Source organism: Phycomyces blakesleeanus (genome assembly GCF_001638985.1).
Source record: "Phycomyces blakesleeanus NRRL 1555(-) unplaced genomic scaffold PHYBLscaffold_4, whole genome shotgun sequence".
Classification (NCBI taxonomy): domain Eukaryota; kingdom Fungi; phylum Mucoromycota; class Mucoromycetes; order Mucorales; family Phycomycetaceae; genus Phycomyces; species Phycomyces blakesleeanus.
This window is the reverse complement of record NW_017265137.1, coordinates 2,877,722-2,898,811: the sequence shown is the minus strand read 5'-3', so window position 1 is coordinate 2,898,811 and position 21,090 is coordinate 2,877,722. Positions and strand designations below refer to the sequence as shown.

General features: G+C 36.3%; 6 protein-coding genes across 6 annotated transcripts in view; 1 reads left to right on the top strand and 5 right to left on the bottom strand.

The window, feature by feature from the left end:
- Positions 1-323: 323 nt before the first annotated feature.
- On the bottom strand, positions 324-1,822 carry PHYBLDRAFT_141964 (C2H2-type zinc finger transcription factor; the record flags this gene model as incomplete). The annotated part of the gene is made up of 2 exons (XM_018430710.1): positions 324-976; positions 1,069-1,822. The coding sequence occupies 2 exons, from the start codon at positions 1,820-1,822 to the stop codon at positions 324-326; spliced, it is 1,407 nt and encodes a 468-aa protein (XP_018296139.1).
- A 1,292-nt stretch (positions 1,823-3,114) lies between these two features.
- On the bottom strand, positions 3,115-3,673 carry PHYBLDRAFT_68396 (Homeodomain-like DNA binding domain-containing transcription factor; the record flags this gene model as incomplete). The annotated part of the gene is made up of 2 exons (XM_018441946.1): positions 3,115-3,153; positions 3,182-3,673. 2 exons carry the CDS (start codon positions 3,671-3,673, stop codon positions 3,115-3,117), a joined length of 531 nt encoding a protein of 176 aa, XP_018296138.1.
- Positions 3,674-5,010: 1,337 nt separating this feature from the next.
- PHYBLDRAFT_164974 (hypothetical protein) lies at positions 5,011-6,122 on the bottom strand (the record flags this gene model as incomplete). Its single annotated transcript, XM_018435122.1, has 4 exons — positions 5,011-5,103; positions 5,345-5,513; positions 5,656-5,684; positions 5,985-6,122. 4 exons carry the CDS (start codon positions 6,120-6,122, stop codon positions 5,011-5,013), a joined length of 429 nt encoding a protein of 142 aa, XP_018296137.1.
- A 135-nt stretch (positions 6,123-6,257) lies between these two features.
- Positions 6,258-10,328, top strand: PHYBLDRAFT_141962 (hypothetical protein; the record flags this gene model as incomplete). Its single annotated transcript, XM_018430709.1, has 7 exons — positions 6,258-6,423; positions 6,489-6,679; positions 7,272-7,347; positions 7,421-7,920; positions 7,984-8,931; positions 9,051-9,090; positions 10,276-10,328. 7 exons carry the CDS (start codon positions 6,258-6,260, stop codon positions 10,326-10,328), a joined length of 1,974 nt encoding a protein of 657 aa, XP_018296136.1.
- Positions 10,329-15,172: 4,844 nt separating this feature from the next.
- PHYBLDRAFT_164970 (hypothetical protein) lies at positions 15,173-16,201 on the bottom strand (the record flags this gene model as incomplete). Its single annotated transcript, XM_018435121.1, has 3 exons — positions 15,173-15,693; positions 15,733-15,966; positions 16,033-16,201. The coding sequence occupies 3 exons, from the start codon at positions 16,199-16,201 to the stop codon at positions 15,173-15,175; spliced, it is 924 nt and encodes a 307-aa protein (XP_018296135.1).
- Positions 16,202-16,782: 581 nt separating this feature from the next.
- Positions 16,783-21,090, bottom strand: part of PHYBLDRAFT_185732 (hypothetical protein) — a gene marked incomplete at its 3' end in the record, with an annotated part of 10,561 nt that continues 6,253 nt past the window's right edge. The window contains exons 2-4 of the mRNA XM_018439132.1: positions 19,967-20,434; positions 18,018-18,128; positions 16,783-17,015 (exon numbers count right to left, since the gene is read on the bottom strand). Of these exons, the coding sequence (XP_018296134.1) occupies positions 16,783-17,015; positions 18,018-18,128; positions 19,967-20,434 (812 nt within the window). The remainder of the gene's footprint in view (positions 17,016-18,017; positions 18,129-19,966; positions 20,435-21,090) is intronic.

The window sequence follows — 21,090 nt, the reverse complement described above, 5'->3', positions numbered from 1 at the left end:
TTGGGGGGGGGGGGGGCAACGACGTCATTGTGGAGATTGCCGAAAGCAAGTTTGGTAAATGTAAGTACCACTGGGATCATGCTGTCGAGGGTTGCTGGGTGTTTGGGTTTTGTATTTGTTCACTTTTGTTGACCCAGTCTGCCCACATGCATGGTCCAACATAATTGCCTCTTACCGTTTGTACAAAACTAATGCTTAGCAAAACGCTTAGCAAAGTGCCTAACAAAATTCTTAACAAAATGCTTAGCAAAAAAAAAAGAAAAAGAAAACACGGCAAAGCCCACACATAGATCGAATAATTCTTTTTATTTTTGAGTTGATTACTAATTATGTTGATATTTCAAATGACATGATCTTTTGCGATCTTGGGATGGTGAAAAAACGCCATTGAAGGCAGATGTCGTGATCGTTGGGCGGTGTCGGCTAGGCATTGCTTGATGGACTGATGGTTTGCAGATGCGATTGAAGGTGTCAAGTACGCGACAAACGCGAGGCATATCCACAATAAGTTTAGTTAAATCATCTAAGCAGCTAGGAATCTTGATTTTTTCCAGCTCGTACATGACATAAAGTCCTGTTGATGGCAAAACCAAGACATAAAACGTAACCATTCTTTCAATAACCTGCAGACCCAGTACACCTTCCATGTTATGTGTATTGAGAGCATTCTTGCAGAATATACCAACGCGAAGTAGATCCCGACAAATCAAATAATTGTTACCACCTTGAGCAGCTGACTTAACTTCCCCATAGCCATGATTCGACGCCCATGTCATCCCATGTAAACGACTTATACATATATCGGGACGTTTTGTTGATAAATCTTCATCCTGTTGAGCTTCTAAAGTTATTTCATTAGTCCACCGTAGGTATATGCCCTCGTCCGGATCGTCAAATAAACCAGATAAAAAAGGATCAACGTATCGAGTGCTAAGTTCAAATTCGTTGATGTCTTCTGCAAAGGTACGGGAGGAAGCTTCCAAATCAAATCGATTATGCATTTTTTGAACTTGTTCTCATTTGTGGGGAGGTCCAAATCCAAAAGGTGTGCAATCGCTTTATCTCGACTGATTACTCCCATGGTAAGATTTTGAACGATGCCGATCATGCTGGTAGTCGTCGCCATTGACATTGGAAGCTTTTTAATGCCATATTTTGTCTCAATCCCATTGATGGTTGCCTTGAGGTCGTGATTGCTGAAATAGGGTGATAAATCCTCTGGGTAATGATTTCGTGACAAGAGCAAAATGTGGGTGGCTGCCATGGCGCAGTGGATGTGATTTTCGAGTGATAGTTTCCATTTGTGTTGACATAATGAGAGCTGCAGCTTATGAAACGCCATTGTTGCATCGAAGTTTTGTACCAACAAATGGTCATCGTGATCAAGAGGTGGAAACGATAGGCATAATGGATCCAACAACTCAGTTCCAAGGATATTGCTTAAGTGACGTTTGTTAGGCTGGTCTTGGCTGTTGTAGCTTTGTTGTTGCCCTGTCGCTGGTTCTTCCTGCGATGTCGTCTGTGATTGTTCTGGCAAGGTTTCTAAATGGTTGACATAATAATGGGTCTTCAACTCGTCGATTTCCATACAATGAGCGATGCATGCAGGGCAGCCAAAGTGCTTCTCAATGTCATCGTGTGATTTGGTAGCCTTAACATAGGTATATTCATCATTATTATATCGTCTGATTCCTGTTATTCGTTGTGGCAATTGTATATTGTGCTTTTGCATGTGTTCTCGAAGGGATTGTGGAGTGCTGTATGTCTTTCGACATTCAAAACATTGCTGTAAAATAGTAACAAGTTTTGTTTTACTTGCCATTGCAACCATAAAAAAGAATAAAATAAAAAGAGGGAGACACAACAAAAGCAGGCTGGTTCACAAAAAAAAAAAAAGAGTACTGCTTTTGGTCAATTTTGTTGACCCAGCCAAAATATATGACCAAAACCCAAACACCCAGCAACCCTCGACAGCATGATCCCAGTGGTACTTACATTTACCAAACTTGCTTTCGGCAATCTCCACAATGACGTCGTTGCCCCCCCCCCCCCCCGAGTGCTTAACAAAAAGTGCTTAACAAAAAGTGCTTAACAAAAAGTGCTTGACAAAGTGCTTAACAAAGTGCTTAACAAAAAGTGCTTAACAAAGTGTTTGACAAAGTGCTTAACAAAGTGCTTAACAAAGTGCTTGACAAAGTGCTTGACAAAGTGCTTGACAAAAAGTGCTTAACAAAAAGTGCATAACAAAGTGCTTGACAAAGTGCTTAACAAAGTGCTTAACAAAGTGCTTGACAAAGTGCTTGACAAAGTGCTTGACAAAAAGTGCTTAACAAAAAGTGCATAACAAATTTCCCCTTTTTTCATTTTTTTTTTTGCATTGGATATTTTAGAGCCTCTCTTTGTTGAGACACTTGTCAAAGCATTTAACAGAATGAGAAACAAAACCTTTGAAATCACTTAAATATAAACTATCACATGCTTTGCTAATTCTTGTCATGAGTGATTCTTTTTCCAAAAACTTATTTCGTTTCACTTTACTCTTGACGACTGACCAGAACTGCTCGATTGGATTCAGTTCAGGAGAATATGGAGGAAGATACGCATACTGGTATCCCCGAGAATTGATATACTTACCTATATTGGTTGAGCTGTGAATAGGAGCGTTATCCATGACAAGGTAATGTCCCTTCATTTCTGGATATCTGTCCATTTCATCAAGAGTAGCCTTCACAAAGCTCAAATAATGCCCTGTCACTGTTCCTGTGCTATAAATGTCAGTCTCATGTCCAAGCTTTCTCTTTTTGATATGCTTTGGAACTCTCAAACTAACATTAATTAAGCCAGTGGCCGATATGGCACCTAAAATAGATGTTGCTTTTGCTTTAGTCATAGGCACTGTAACTATTGCAGGAGTTCCCTTCTTTGACCAAGCCATACCTCGTTTCAAATTAATGTGAAAGGCTGATTCATCCAGAAAGACACAATTTGTTGTAAAGTCCATGTCAGTTTGCTGCCACTTTTGGACCCAAACGTACCTTTGCTGAATTTTTTCCTTGCTGTTTCTTTCTACAGAATGGAACTGCACCTGCTTAATGGATAGATTGCACTGCGTTGTCATGAAGTTATAAACAGTACTACGAGAAACATTAAGATCTACAAAGTTTTGCATTAAACTTCCTACCACTTCAGTTAAAACAGCAGAAGGATTCTCATCAATGCACCTTAAGATAAATTGTTTATGCTCCTCCCCAAGAATACGACGTCGACCTGACTTTTTCTTTTTTTCGAAAATACTCTCAGGATCTTCATAATAACGTTTGACCCATCTCTGAGCTGCACGAATATGAATACCTAATTGTCTCGCGGCAGCAGAAGCACTTAAGCACTTGCTAAAAAATAGGTGAAAAAATCTCATTTTCTCATCATCAGAGTAAACTGTATAGCGTCGCTTGTTGAATAATTCCATATCAACATCATTGTTCCTATCGTCTGAAACTGGATGCATTACAGGATTAGAATATCTTTCTGGAGGTTGATTCATTAGGAATTGAGTACGAGAGCTTATTGTTTCGATAGCGAATAGCTCCTTGTCAACAACGAGATCCATCGGCTCAACTCCATGCTCATCAACAACATGTCCTTTTCCATCTTCGTAAAGAAATTGCATACTCATTCCATATGTCTATAAAATAAATTGTAAATAGGAAAAAAGAAGTAAAAAAGGTACACCGAGAATGGCCCCCTTTTTTATAAAAATAATTAATGCCAAGAAATTTTATTGGGCAATTACTAAGCGACAACTAAAAATAAACGAAATTCGTCACGACTTAATTGCCGGATCAGTCAACATCATTGTTGGACACAAGTTTTTTTGCACGACATCAAACTCAAAATCAGCGACTTTACTTTTTGAAATGACTGTATATTAACTTCCTGTAGGCTCTGGGGCCCCCCCGAAGGGAGGGGGGAGGGGGGGGGACCCCCCAAAGGGGGGGGGGAGCACCGCTCCCCTAGTGGTTATATAAAAAAATACGACGTTTACAAAAAAAAAATACTACGGTTATATAAAAAAAATACGACGTTTACAAAAAAAAATTCTACAGTTCTATAAAAAAATACGACGTTTACAAAAAAAAAGTACGACGTTTACAAAAAAAATACTATAGTTATATAAAAAAAATATGACGTTTACAAAAAAAAATTCTATGGTTATATAAAAAAATATGAAATTTACAAAAAAAAGTACAACGTTTAGAAAAAAAATATACTATGGTTATATAAAAAAAATTGTAAGGTGTAAGAATAAAAAAATTGAGTGCCATGTACCCTTCCGCCAATAGTAAAAGGGGGGGGGGGAGCAAATTCAGTTGGCAATGGATGCAAATTCAATTTCTATGGAAGCTGATCAGATGTCAATGAGTTCTAATTAGATGGAAACGGATGCTAATTAAATGGAAATGGGCGCCAATTGAATGGATAAAACCAGTACTATAACAAAGTCATGTCAAGTCTCGATCTGGTATTTATTTTCTGGCACTTGTAACTAAGTTGCAAAATCAATACCACTGGGGATCGTCAAGTTTATGAATAGTTTTTAGATAAGAATAAAGATACTTTTTATTAAATATATTTCTTGACTATTTATATGAATTGATACTTGATTTCTGGCTAAAAGAACAGCTACATTAATATGTCTTAGATGCTAGTTATCTAGTAATATCTTTTACAAGTATATTCACCATCTTAAACATCTAAAACATATACAAAAGACCAATTGGCAATGACAAGATCTTTTACCCTAAAAGTCAACCATTATTGGTTGCTTGTGAATTCCGATTCTGATTGCCAATGTCAACTCTGACAGTCAAAAGGTCAAACCTACTGGGGATCAAGGAGTATACGTAAAATCAAAGAGAGGATAAAAGATACTTTTTATTGATCTGAATTGAATTATCTTATATAGTTTTCTAAACTACTGGTTTTATTCATTCAATTGGCACCCATTTCCATCTAATTAGCATCACACCAAAAGAAATCAGTATCCAAATTTGGACAGGTTTTAAGCACTGTTTTATTGGCGTTTGCTAAGAGCAATATAATTGCCTTATATAGAATACAGTAATTTCACTACAGAGTGTGTTTTGAACTTCATTTTTTAAAACAAATTTAGAAATAATGGGTTTTGAAATACAGCAATTTTATTCAGAAAAAATATTGGGGGGGAGGGGGATTCAACTTTTACTAGGGTGAAAATCAGGCTAGGCTAGATCACTACTACTAGATCACCTTTGGACTGATGCTTAGCTTTCACTTGACCTTTGCTTGATGCCTACCCAGAATTTACCTGACTACTGAAGCTACCTAGATTACATTGAAGCTCACTGACATAATATATAAAAAAGCAAATGATAGTGTGAAGAGACAAAGATGCTGGCAAGCTATTTGTATAAATACAAGTAGAGATATTCATAGCTAACATAGAAAAATGACAAGAGTTAGGAGCTGTATTTGCACTAATAATCAAATAATAAAATAACTTTACTATGAATAAAGAGCTATGCTATTTGGTGTAGCTTTAACTATCTGAAATGTAAACTATGTGCTAGTATGAAGTGTTTTGACTTGGATCAGTTTGTTTCTTCTTGTAAAGCTTACCTCACAATGACAAATACTTGATTAAAAGACTTTTGATTATTTAACATATAGAAAAAGTAACATACAGTTTGATTTACTTATCTAAACTGATTACAAGCATGATTTGTGAATTCTATATAAGAGTAAGGTATTAATCATTAGCCATTACAAGTTCTGTTTGATGAGTAAAAATAAAGAAGAAAAAAATTAACTTATAAAAAAGAAAACAAAGAAAAAATAAAGAAAAAAATACTAAGTAAAATTTAAGACTCAGAAAGTTATTTAAGTTTGCATTAGTTTCATTATTGTCAGGCACTTTTCTTTACTTTCTTTTATTTGATTAACCTTACTTTATAATGGGCAAAAAATAGTTGAAATATAGCAAAAACGTAGGCAAAATTAAGCTTGTAGGCCATTCTTTCACCTGCCATTTGTGCTTGCAAAAGTGCAGCACATTGTATAATCTTCAGTGACATGTTCAGACACATGACATAACAACATCTTCAGATTCTTTGACTGAAAACGTGCCCAACCTCAACGTTACAAGCATTTCTGATTCAGAAAGAGAATTTAATGTAGTCAAAGATAGTTAAGAAGCATTGTTTCAAGCCGATATTTCGTCTATGATTGAAGAAGAACAAGAAGAAGCTATGGAAGAGAATATTTCTTCTCTTAAAGAAAGAATCTTTAATATGGCATCATTGACAATTAACAGTAATGTGGAATCAGATTTCTCTATTTTGGCTTTCGAAGATTGTCAATCTCTCTTGGATTTTTCTGCTGCTTCCGGTGCATAGAATCGAACCATGCCTCCTTTCTTTCCTTTTCAAAATCTACAGACCTTAATTTTCAAGCCTTTGTTGACTGGGACAACAGTATGATCTCGGTTTCCATGCTTACAAAGATCATGTATACCATCAATTTATTGTTTGAGTTGAAGAAGAGAGCAGATGAGGATAAAGTAGAATTTAAGCTGCCAAAGGTCGGGACTCTGCTTAACTATCAACATAATAAGTTCAACAAGATTCCTCTGTTCCCTACAACTGTTAAGAAAGTTACGATCAAAGCAACTTCCAATTTGGGTTCATGAATTACTGGCTAAGTAAAGACTACAGACTGCCACTTTAACTTACCTTCAGACCACTTGCGTCTTCTTTTGGCAAACCCTCAAAAAGCACTATATCTTTTAGCTTTTCCAGATTACACTGAAAATCAGTGACTTTCTGTCCAACAAGATGAAAAATAGAAAAGAGACCCTTTGTTTCAACATCCTTTTGTTCAAACAAATGGCAAAGACTTTTGGATTGGAGATGTTGGCGTGTTATCTGGTGGACAATCTGTTTTAGTTGAGGTTTTACCTAAAAAACAACATTGCTCTCTTTGATGGTTACCTTGTTGAACAAGGCTCTGACAGTGAAGACTACTCCTTACATAAGATATAAAGCTTTCCTGTCATGTATGAAGTTAAATGTCTGAATTCTGCTTGGCTCCCCCCAATATTCTTTAGCTATCCCAAGAATTGATTTTCCTCTGATGAAACATCATTGAATCCAATGCACTATGACCTGTTGTTCAAAAGCCATCCTTTGAAAAAGCTGATATTTAACAGTGCCAACCAATTCATCTGATTTCAAAAGGCCATTATTGCCCCACTTGCCATATTTTCTGACGATACCTCTGGAAATCTGCCAAAAACATATATCATGTATAACAGTGTGCTGGTCAACTTCCCTGCGATGCCATACCACATGAGGAACAGACACAAGAACATTTTTTTTTGTCACAGCTGTTTCCCAGCAAGCTGGATTCAAGTCAACTCAATTGATGTCTATTCTTGCTGTAGACCTGAAGTCCTTGGAAAACAGTATTGAGATGTATTTGTCAACATATAACGAGACTGTCACTGTCTGTGCTCTATTGCTCTTCATTACAGCTGACAATGCCCACCACGCTAAACTTGTTGGTTTGAAGCATGCGACGTCCAATTTCCCATATAGAAGGTGCTACCATCGCAGTTTAACAAGATTCAGTTTTGATGACTTCGACTCTGATCATCTGGTTCGCCATTTTCAAAGAAGAACAAAGGAACATTGCAGGATTGCAGCCACCGACCCAACTTGTAAAGAGAAGGCAATTCCTAGTGTATTGCTAAATATTGACAATATTTACATGCGAATGGAAAAGCCTATAGATAAGATGTCTATTCTTACTGATCTTGGGTATAGTCATACTGGTGCCAAAGGCCTACTTTGTTTGCAGTCTTTTGATCCTGCTCTTGATACACCTGTAGAGATTTTATATACTGTAGCTCTTGGAATATGTAAATATTCTGTTAATTATTTGTTCAAGGAGGTTCTAAAGGGAAACACTGCTTTACAAGTAAAGTTATCCAATTTGCTAGAGCAAGAAAAAGGCTCCAGGGACTTTACAAGAACTTTCAGAAAGAAGCTTAGACATAGTGGATCTTACCTTGACAAGGAGCTCATAATTTTGGTGCAAGTCCTGCCAGCTATTCTCAATGCTGAATTCGCAAATGACACAGAAGTTAGTATGATTGCTAAGCCTTTTACAGAACTTGGCATTCTATTGTCTCTTTTATTTGTTCAAGAAGTCAACTCTGATTTCGATCAATATCTCAGCAATGTCAATAATACTGCTCGTCTTCTTGTCAAGTCTTTGTGGAAATATGACGTATATAGCAATACCAAGTTCAGCTTGACTCTGAAGACGCACCTTCTGCTGCACTTGAAAGAAGATATCAAGAGGTTTGGTTGTGCTCTCTACTTTGAGACCGAAAAGGGTGAGCAATTCAACAAGTTCATCCAGACTCATTTGGTATATTCCAACTATCGTGCTGATAACAGGGATCTTGCATTCAAGTTTGAAAAGCAAGATATGCTTAGACACATTGCCAGTGGAAGCTCATGGATCAATAGAACTACAGGTACTCAAGTAAAGAGTGGATCCAGTATTTCTGCCTTTCTTCAAGATCAAGGAATCAAATATTCTGACAACTACTTTGGCAAATACCAGGAATTTGTGGACAGTAACCACGTAAAGACAAAGGTTGTTACTGGTGTCTCAGTTGCATTTTTCTATAAAGATAATATTTGCAGGCTGTTTGTTGGAAGGATTATGGAAAGTAATAGTATTTTGTGCATTCAGTATTACCAGCTTTTCTCACCTAACCTGAATTTGGCAACAGTTGGCTGCCAACCAAGTGAACATTACTGCAATCTGGAAGAAATCAAAATCGAATGCATGTTACATTTGACTTCAGGTGTTCACCTTTCTAGCGTAAATCTCCTCAAGTTTGGATCTTATCACTTCTTTTGTAAAAATTACTTCTGTTTTTTTGCTTTAAATGAATAAACTTATTTCTTTGTCTCATTTTTTTAATTGCTTTTTAATTTCAGTTTGGACTATTGAGTATTTCTATTGGGTGCTTCTCAAAAAGTAACAGCGAGTTTTGATTTTAGAAGTACCAACTATTCAAAAAAAAATTTGACATTTTTCTGAAAAAAGAAACACTTTTCAGCATAAATTAACTTTTATAGATAAAAAACTCTTATTTTAGGCTCAGAGACCCAAAATTATTGGCTACGCTAATTGTAAATACTTTTCTGCAAGTCACAAATATTAAAAAAGATTAACTTATTTTATATATGATAGATTTACTATATACTTCTTTATCTACTATCTCTTATATAAACTTAACTAAAGTAAAAAATGATTGCTGAATCGGTTTGTCTAATAAAAAGTATATCTTTCTTAATCAATTTCTCAAAAAATAACACATTAACTTTTTTTTTTACAATATCTCTTCATTTTTTGGAAATTGCTCTCTTGATTGGCTGAATATGCTGTGACTTGCAGAAAAGTATTTACGATTAGTGTTATCCCAAAATTATCATTTTCATATGAGAATTTCTCTTGGTGTGATCTGTTTCCATCTAATTAGAGCCCATTGACATCTGATTGACTCCCATAGAAATTGAATTTGCATCCATTGCCAACTGAATTTGCATCTATTGCTATCTGAATTTGCTCCCCCCTTTTACTATTAGTAGAAGAATACATTGCACTCCAATTTTTTATTCTTACACTCTACAATTTTTTTTGTAAACATTGTATTTTTTTATATAAGTGCCAAATGCCTAATATAATAGCACTTCAATATACATAGATCTTTCTACAAAGATACGTTATAAAAAATATCTATATAGAGAACTAACAGAATATGCAAACTTTTTTGCAGATTACTTTGTTGAAGTTAAATATCGTACTGCAGTTATAAGATAATAAAGCAAGTATCTCATTATAATAATTATTATATTAAAATTGAAAATGCAATGATATTATTTGTAGTCTTTCTTTATTGCAGAATAAGTTTCGAATAAAAGAGTCATTTTTTTGTCACTTGTAGCCTCCTTGTTGTTTTAATGAAAAAACAACTAGAGACTTTTTCCACTTCAAAATATAGCCACCAGCAGTTGTTTGTTTCATATTTACTATCTTGCAGGCTTTTTTGATAGTTAATCTCCTTATAAAGTAGAGATAAAGTAGCTTTTTAATATCTTTATCTGTTGGCTTTTGATATTGTCCTCTACTTTTTTGGGGGGTTTTGTCTGTTGTTGACAGAGCAGAACTTTTCTGATCTTCAGACTCTTCAGGCTCTTCAAGCTCTTTCATGATTTTTTCAAAAGCACTGTTATATTCTTCAAGTTTTTTATATAACATTTTAGGGTTTTCTGATAATAAAAGATGAAAAAATAAAGAAATGAGAAGATATGTTAAAGTGATATATTTTATATAAATACAGTTATATCTAGCACATCATCACACATATTATTAAAATCAACTGACCCTGTATATCACATGACCTACAATCACACATTTATTTATCATCATTATACATATTATTAAAATCAACCAGCCCTATATATCACATGACTTATGATCGCACTTTTAAAACAGTTAAAAAGAAAGGAAGTTATAAATCACATGACTTATGTTCAAACAGTTAAAAAGAAAGGAAGTTATAAATCATATGACTTACATCAAACCGTTAAAAAGAAAAAGAGATACTTTGCATGTGAGTTATATGGAATCTAATCATTTTTCGATTGCATTCAATATCTTAATTATTGATAAATCTCTATTGTAATACAAATCATGTCCATATAACAAAATGTCTTTACTATTAAATCACTGTTTGCTTTGAACATCTTTAAAAATTATATATTTTTCTCTTATTACTACCAACTATTATTATTATATTTATAAATTATATATATTATAATATCATATATCAGATGTTGAGATATAAATAAAAAAATCAGATCATTTTTAATTATATTGTAATTGTAATAAAAATATATCGATCTGAAGAATAAAGAGAATATATATATATATATTATTGGAGTTATTCCCAAAAGCTATTCAATATAAATAATAAATAAAAATAAAATAAAAATAACTAGCATTTAGCACCTATGCTACGCTTCGGTTAAATGCATTGCCCTGGGAGGGTTTTTACCAAAGCGAAGCAGTGGTAAAAACCCAACCCAGGGACCCTGACATCTCTGACCTTACCCTATTCTCTTGAGGGTTGGGCTCTTACCACTGCTTTGCTTTGGTAAGAGCCCAACCCTCAAGAGGTCCCTAATGTTATATACCCTTACCCTACCTTATATTATCTACATGTACTTTAGCTAAATAAGATCTACCTAAAAAACATAATGTCTCTTTACTTATAACGCTTCTTCATTATGACTATATTTGTTGTTTTTGAAAGAAGAGTATATAATTAGTAAAATACTGAAATTGGTATTAATATAATATATATATAAAACAATTGAAAGCTTACAAAAAGAAAGTGTTATGATACTTGTATAAGATTATATATTATATGGCTTAGTCTGTTGGTTTATCAAATACTTCGTGATATACGACGTTGTCTGTATAGAAAGTATTTTGAGTTGTGCTGGCATCAGGGATATCCACCAAGATTTTGATTCCTGATGGTTTTCTGACACGGGATAGGGCAACATAAAGCTGACCATGTCCAAATACTGGTGAAGGTAAGTATAGACCAACATAATCAAGTGTCTGCCCCTGTGATTTGTTGATTGTCATTGCAAAAGCAAGGCGAACAGGAAACTGACAGTGTTGGAAGTCTATAGTTGATGTTGATTCAGATAGATTGAGTTTGATTTTTGGGATGAGAGCAATTTTTCCAGCGTGAGATCCTGTTACTATTGTAGCCTTTATGACAAATCGTTGAAAAGAATTGCATATCAGGCGAGTGCCATTACATAGGCCATTTTTTGGATCAAGATTTCTAAGTAGCATAATTGGGCACCCCTTTTTAAGCTTGAGACTGTGAGGGGGCAGAGATCCAGGATCAAATGTGTTCAGCAGTTCAATTGGGTATGCCAGAAGATCATCATCAGTGTTGCCTCAATCAATGCTTTTGAATTTGCTGGCTACTCCAGGAAATTGGTCAAGAAGAAGGTTGTTAATTGTTTTTACATCATAGTTTTTTAGAGTAAGTATCGCACGACACATGAGAAAATCAGTATTTTGTGAATTTGCATTCAGATCAGTGAATACAGCATTTGCAAGGTGGAGGAGTCTACAGCCAGGAATTAATATTTGCTCAGGGATTGGAATGGTGTTTTCACCACCAGAACAGAGAATAGTACCACTGCCAACACTCAACAAAAAGGCTGCAAAGTCTCTGAGCTCAGTTTCTTCTTCTGGCGTTGTTGCTTGAGAAATTCGCATATTGATTGTAAGGTTCAAGTGGTTGACATGTCTCCATACGTGGGCACAATTAATGCATTGTTCTACAATGTGCGATCTTGATGCTCTTGGAATTACAGGAAAAATTTATCTAAAATCTCCTCCAAATATAAACAATTTTCCATCGAATGGCACTGTTTCAAGTAAGGGATTTACAGACTTCATAATGTCTTGCATAGAGCGGTTCACAGCATTACAAATATCTTTACTGATCATTGATGCTTCATCTCAAATAATTAATTCTGTTGCTCTCAGTAGATCAGCTGTTTGAGAGTTTGCTGGTATAGAGCACATCGAGTTAACATCAACTTCAAGTGGAATTTTGAACCGCGAATGTGCTGTGTGTCCACCAACCAAAAGTAGTGCAGCAATACCACTGGTAGTAACAGCAAAGGCAATCTTTCCTTGATGACGAACATGACACAAAAGAGCATTGAATACAAATGTCTTTCCTGTTCCGCCCAGCCCATCTATGAAAAATAGTCTTGATGTAAGAGTAGTTACATTCAATGCTTCTATGATTGAATCGTATGCCAATTGCTGATCAATATTAAATGGCAAAGTGGCAGGGTCTGGCAACAAAGCAGCTTCATGGCAAAGGTCTTCTTGCTCATGCATCAATGTTCACAATCCATGTCTACGCCTAGTTCGATTTGATGCTGCAGGAACAGGTGGAAGGGTGAAGCCACTGAAAGATACTAATGATAAAGAATTGACAGAGAGATAGTTTTCAATGTCCCACATACATCTATCGTACATTTCCTGGGTAGGCTCCAAGGAATGGTTGTCGGTTTCAAGTCTTTCAGCATTTAGATAGTCTTCTATTGTTGATTCTTTGTGGGATATCCATAGAGCAAATGGATCTGACACCGAACAGAAAACCAAAAGAATTGCAAATAGACATCTCAATGACGATGGTAGCTGGTATGATGCTGCTTCTTCCATACATTCTTCCCGTTCGTTATCATCCATCAAGTGTCCTAATGCACGACATGCAGCTTGGTTTGTTTCATGTAGTTGGCCTTCTACAGTCTGGAGATCCTGGAAGCTTATAGCCCCACAAACATTATGGAGCAGAATTCTCAAGAAATACTATTCTGCATCTCTTGGTGATATGGTATATATTCTACCAATTGTTCCTCTGTCAAATTGTACTCTTTTTTTCCATCATCAGTCTTTTAGATTCCAAACAAAGTTTGTAGGAAAGTCTATATATAAGTGTTTGCGTGCATCTGCATTTTCCGCATTATATAAAAACCATGCTGTTAATGTTGTGTGTGAATTTTTGTTTGCTACTGCAGCTGGATTATCAGTTTCAGAGAAAAAAACTTGCTGAGAGTCTTCGAGATGAATGGCCAGTCTTTGGTGTGCTGGATGCTCTTTATGTAGCTTGAAGAAGAATATTCTCCAGCATGCTTCTGAAGCAGAGACATAGCATGCATCCAAAAAGTTGTTGACTTCATTAACAGGCTCTTGTTGGTTGATATAGGTTGTGGTAGTAGTGGGTTGAACATTTGCCATGGCTCGATCATGACCTTTATATACATATTTGTACAAATATTTCACAGCTGATACAGATGTACATACTTCAACATTGATATGGGCATTGTATTTTGCGCAAAGATATAGGTTATGAGGAACTACCAATCGATTGTCTAGTAGCTTTCCACCTTTTACCACTGTCCTTCTATTTTTGCATCTTCTGTACTTCGGATATCCTGTTCCATTCTCAACAGTGTTTTCATAAAAGAACTTTGGGTAATTCTTTTTGCATTTACCATTTATCATACACGGTGAATTTGGATAGGCATCTCCACATGGGCCAGGCATCATGGTTTTACAGACCGTGTTATATGCCAGTGGATGTGTGTCAGGGTCTGAAATTTCTGCAGATACAATGCTATTATAGTCTTCTATTGTTCTTAGTGTATCTTCAAAACAAAGAATTAACAGAATATGGGCATGTGGGAGGCCGCGTTTTTGAAATTCAATGACATAAACAAATGCAAGAACCTTTCCCAAAACATTTTTCTTTGTAAGATCATGCATGAGTTCTTTGAGCTTTAGGTTGAAAACACGGGAACAAAGATCAGGCCTGTCATTAACTTTTTGCCCTCCCAATAAAGCACTTGTTATTTCTGGTCAAGCTGTGTTGCACGTAAATGTGATAAACAAATCCGGCTTTCCAAAGCAATGCACAATACCTATCGCATCTTGATACAACTGGCGCATATGTCGTGGCAAACCAACAAAAGAGGAAGGAAGAACGACTCGTCTTCCAAGGTTATTCAAATCGCCCTCATTAAGATTCATTGCGTCTTGTACGCCACTGTAGAGATCTACTCGAAGTCATTTTTGGTTTTTTGCAATAAAGGTAATTCTATTATGCTCAATCTTGGCGTACATGTCAACAATATACTGCTGGAACAGTCGACCAAAGAGATGGAGTAGGTGAAGACTATTTTTGCAATACATCAGTCTGCTTGAATACCATTGCATTGCAGTAACTTTTTTTCCTGAAGTTCCACATGAAGTGATTGTCCAACCATCTTCACCAAAAGGAAACATCAAAACATAATAGAGAGTCGTATGATCTATGGTATTTGTTTATATGCTGTAGCCCATTAGATTGCGTGTGAAGAACAATATCTCTTGATGTCCCAGGCTCATTATTTATTATCAAAACAGCTACTTCTTCTGCTGCTGGTGCGTTATAGCATCTTTGATCCTGTCAACTATCAGCAACCAAACGAAGGGTCAAATCCACAACTTGGTTTTCTGTTCTAGAGTATTGCTCTATTGATTTAAAAAGAGAAACAAATGGGTTTACTCTTATGAGCATACTCTGAATCTGCTCTATTATATTTCGGTTGAGATGTGAAGCATTGTTGTGTTGGAAGTTGACTTGAGAGACAGGATCATACATATAAAGCTGAGCATACCTTGGCTTAATTAAGTCTTCAGCAGTGGATGGAAGAACAGACCCAATATTATGGCATATTGTGCCGTGTATTCTGAAACAGTATGCTCCACTTCTGTTATTTGCAACAGAATGATCAATTTTTGCACCCAACAAAGTAAAGCTCAAAGTGCTATTATAAGCACAAATCTTTTGAAAGAAAATGTTTGATGCGGCTGTACCATGCACTAAAAGAATGGCCATTTCAGGCAGTATTGGCTCAAAATCTGGAAGAACACTACCCTTGTTAAAGCACATGGAAAACAGCAGATTTTCTACAGATGAGCAAGAAACTCTCTCATTTGTTCACATCATTGCATTACAAAACTGACACTCAGCAGTCATTGAACCTTGATAATCAATCCCAGGTTCTGTTGTAAAATTACTGCAAGCAATTCCATGTGATTGACTGTCATCTGTCTCGTCTTCACTTTCTGTATCATCACTTTCAATGTCTTCATCATTCTCATCAGACTCATTAGAGCCATTAGACTCAAGTACATGTTGAACTTGAACTTGGGTTGTTTTTTCAGAAGATACTTCGTGTCTCAATCTCAATGCAGCAGCTAAATGGTTATAATTTAATAGTTAAATGTAAGTATATTAATTTAAATTTAAGTTATAAATATTACATTGGCTACTTTCTGCAGAAATCTCTTCATTAGTAGAGATGTCTTTGTAAGTTCTTTTTTCAAGCACGTAAAGTCTCGTGTTTTTATTGTTTAAAGAACAAAGCATATTTGATCTACGCTTATGTTCAGATAGCCTGCATGAGGCACAAATGCTTTCAAAAGGCTGCATTTTTTATTTTTTGTTTTGGTATTTTGTAAGTATATAAATATTGATGAACCCGGAGAAAAAATATTACTATTATTGCTATTTTTTCTTAACATATTAATGGAGCAGCTATTTAAAAAAATGTGAATCATGTGATCTGTACTGAATATATAATCATATAATCATAAAAAACCGATGTAAGTCATGTGATCTGTAATGAATGTATAATCTGTATAAAGTTATAAAATCAAGTAATAACATTTGAATATTTGATGTATTATAACATTGGGCAGCTTTGATCACATGACTTACGGTTGGAGAGTGTTTACTGATACATTTTAATAATATAGACTAGGGGAGCGGTGCTCCCCCCCCCCCTTTGGGGGGTCCCCCCCCTCCCCCCTCCCTTCGGGGGGGCCCCAGAGCCTACCGGAAGTTAATATAAAACCCTTCCCTATTGGAAGTCTAAGTACCGTATAGCACAATTAATAGGAACATTTTATTTGAGTGAATTATATGAAAAGAAAGGATATGTATAGATGTTTTATTATTCAAAAAAAAATTGGTTAGATGAGTTTATAGTGTATGTTATATATAATTTTTTACTAAATGTCAAAGACTTCCTTAAATACAACATTGTCTGTAAATACAGTATTTGCCGTTTCGTTGGAGTTTGCTGGTGTATCAAGCATTATCTTGATTGTAGAAGGTTTTCTGACCCGGGATAGAGCAACATACAGCTGGCCATGGGAGAATACTGGGGCAGGGAGATATAATCCAACACTCTCAAGAGTTTGACCTTGTGACTTGTTTATTGTCATTGCGAATGCAAGACGAACTGGAAATTGGAACCGCTGGAATTCAATTTCACCATTTGATCCAGATGGATTAAGCTTTATTCTTGGAATAAGAGATACTTGCCCGGCATTTGATCCAGTCACCATTGTTGCTCTGATGACAGATGTTCCAAAAGAGTTGCAAATCAGGCGTGTACCATTACAGAGGCCGTTTTTTGGGTCAAGATTGCGAAGAAGCATGATAGGACATCCTTTTTTTAAGGACAGTGAGTGAGGTGGTAGGGATCCAGGATCAATGGTATTTAGTAGCTCAACTGGATATGTCAACTGACCATCTTCATCAATTCCCTGGTCGATGCTCTTAAACTCTCGTGCCTCTCCAGGAAACTGGCTCAGAAGAATATCATTGAGTTTCTTGACATCTTTATTCTTAGGAGTAAGCAAAGCACGGCCCATGAGGAAATGAGGGTTGGCTGCATTAGAGGAGAGATCATGGAAAACTGCTTTGGCCAGATCAGCAGGATTATATCCAGAAAGTAACATATGGGGCGGAATTGGGATGGTGTCATCACCGCCTGTTGTGTGGGCAGAACCACTACCAACTTGCAAGAGAAATGCTCCAAATTCCCTAAGCTCTAATGTTTCTTGTTCATTATTTGCTTGGGCAATTCGCATGTTTGTTGTAAGCCGCAAGGTTTTTACATTTCTCCATGCAGATGCTTTCTTGATACATTGGCTTACAACCTGAGCTCTTGTTGCCTTGGGTATAACAGGAAGGACCTGCCGAAAATCGCCTCCAAAGACAAACAACTTCCCTCCAAATGGAACGTTTTCAAGCAATGGATCGACAGTCTTCATTATATCTTGCATGGATCTGCTTACAGTATTAAAAACATCTTTACTAATCATAGAAGCTTCGTCCCAGATAACCAATTCCGTTCTTCTAATAAGTTGTGCCGTTTGCGAGTTTGCGTTGATGGAGCATAAGGAGTTAAGATCAACTTTCACTGGAATCTTAAACCTGGAATGTGCTGTACGCCCACCGTCTAGCAGCAATGCAGCAATTCCACTTGTTGCTACTGCAAGAGCAATTTTTCCTTGTTGGCGAGTTTTTTGAAGCAAGGCATTAAAGACAAATGTCTTTCCCGTCCCATCTGGACCATCGACAAAGTACAATCTTGAGGCTCCCACGTTTTCTTCAATTGCACTTAATACTGTTGTATAGACACGTCTTTGTGAATTATTGAATGTCAATGTATCTGGATCTGGCAAAAGCTGGGCTTGATCACATAAATCTTCTTGTTCTTGTATGATGGCTTGAACATCTTGCCCATTTGGGCTAAAGTGCTGGATGTCAGGCATTGGTGGAAGAACAAATCCAGTGAACAACATGAGAGACATAGAGTTGGCAGATAGATGACTTTCGATATCCCATAAACATCTGTCAAACATATCTTGTGTGGGGGCTAACGCAGGAATTCCACTACTTTCTCTTGCCAAATGAAGATAATCTTCAATCATAGAATCGCGATGAGCAAGCCACAAAGAGAAAGGATCTGATACTGCACAGAAAATCAAAAGAATAGCAAAGAGTCTTCGTAAAGAAAATGGGATCTGATGAGCTGCTGCCTCTTCCATACAGTTACTCCACTCATCATCATTCAAAAGTAATCCCAGAGCACGACATGCAGCTTGGTTTGTTTCATACACACATCCTTCTACTGTACGTATGTCTTCAAAGCTTTTGGCCCCTTTAACATTATGCAGCAGTAATCGTAACGAATATTTTTCAATATCTCTTGGAGACACTGTGTAAACTCTGCCAATCGTTCCTTTATCAAACCTCTTACGTGCTGTCCATTTTCGTTCTTTTGTATTCCATACATAAAGAGAAGGAAAGTCGACGTAAAGAAGTTTTTCAGATGATGGGTGTGTAGCATTATAGTCGAAATATCCCATTAAAGTAGTGTTTTTTCTGGAATTTGCAACATCCTCTGGGTTAGAAGATGGATTATAATATACGGGTTGGGCATTTTCCAGATGGATTGAAAGTCGTTGATGGCTGGGATACTCTTGATGAAGCTTGAAAGAAAATATTCTCCAGCATGCTTCAGAAGCGGAGACATACCGAGCATCACGAAACTCATTAACTTCGTTTACATGCTCTTGTTGTTGTTGTGGAGTGGAATTGGTGGGTGTAGGCTGCACATGGGCCATTGCACGGTCATGTCCTTTATATACATATTTGTAGAGGTATTTTACGGCAGAAACAGAGGTGCTAATCTCAACATTTATATGAGCATTGTATTTTGCACATATGTATCTATTGTGTGGAACAACCCATCCATTATCCATGATCTTTGGCCCTCTTCTAATAACTCTTCCATTTCGACTGCGTTGATAAATAGGATATCCGTTTCCACCATTGCTAGTCTCATTGCAAAGCTTTTTAGGATAATTCTTTGAACAGATCCCATTCTTCATGCATGGTGCTTTTGGATATTTCTTTCCGCATGGGCCATGCATCATGCATTTTTTTACTGTTTCATATGCCAATGGCTCAGTTTCAGGATCTGGGATTTCAGCCGAAACTATTCTGTCAAAATCTTCTATTGTTTTTGGTTTATCTTGTGGTCGCAAAATCAAAAGAATGTGGGCATGAGGAAGTCCACGCTTTTGGAATTCAATGACATATATAAAGGCCAAAACTTTCCCCAGAATATTTTTTTTGTAAGGTCAATCATGAGCTCTTTGAGCTTCATATTGAAAACCCGAGAACAAAGATCTGGTCTGTCATTAGCTTTTTGCCCAGCCAACAGGGAATTTGTGATTTCTGGCCACTTTGAATTGCAAGTGAAAGTTATGAACAAATCAGGCTTGCCAAAACGACGCACAATACTCATTGAATCTTGATAAAGTTGAGCCATATACCGGGGGCTACCAATAAAAGAAGATGGAAGAATAACTCTCTTTCCAAGATTTGCAAGATTACAATCGTTATGGATAACAGCATCCTGAATTCCACTATAAAGATCTACACGGAGACGATTTTGATTGCTGGTGATGAAGTGCAGCCGATCGTGCTCAACTTTGGCATACATATCAACAATATATTGTTGAAAGAGACGGCCAAAAAGATGGAGGAGGTGCTGTGTGTTGCGTCGATACATCAAACGGTTTGAGTACCATTGCATTACTGTGACATGCTCTCCTGACAATGAGCTGGCATCAATGGTCCAACCATCTTCACCATGTGGAAAGAGTAGCACATAGTGTAAAGCATCATAAGATCGGTGGTACTCATTGATGTTCTGTTGGAAGTTGGCTCTGGTGTGCAGCACAATGTCTCTTGAAGTACCCTCTTCATTATTCATAATAAGAACTGCTATTTCACTTGCAGTTGGAGCATTGTACCGTCTTTGATCCCGAGGCCCCTCAGCTACTAAACGCAAAGTGAGATCTATAGATTGTCCCTTTTCCCGATGTTGTGGGGAGAAAATAAAGCAAAATATAATATAGACGAAAGAATTCGTGAGAACTTGTGTAGGTTGTTTATTTCAAAAGAAAAGTAAAGAAATATAAAATTCGATTGTCTTTCTACACGGAACTATCTACTGATATTTATATGTTTTTCTAATTTGTAATTCAGTGTGTGCTTAAGTAATCTTTATCACGATGAGTCATATTCCAGGAGTATTGTTCTTCTGGAAAGATCCGGAAAGACCAATTGATATGATACTTCTCCAGTCAGATCAGTCCAAGAGTTTTGGTAAAGAAGAGCATTTATGCTATTGGTAATATTTTAGTATTCCGACCCAGATACTCGGGTAATGTTTCATAATATTAGATAGTTGTAGTTGTAGTCTCTCAATTAAGTATTTGTATAATAAAAGAAATATGTAGATGAAATATAATGATGCCATATATATAATGTATATGTATTTGTATATCCCATGTCATGGTGATAATAATAAATAATCAATTATGTGTATGATGATCTGTGTATTAGATAATATCATAAAGGGAGATCCGTTTGACTGGAATAGCTAAGGATATTATTTTATCCTTCAGTCTTACTCTCAGATTCAGCAGTAATCAATACTCATTCACAACATT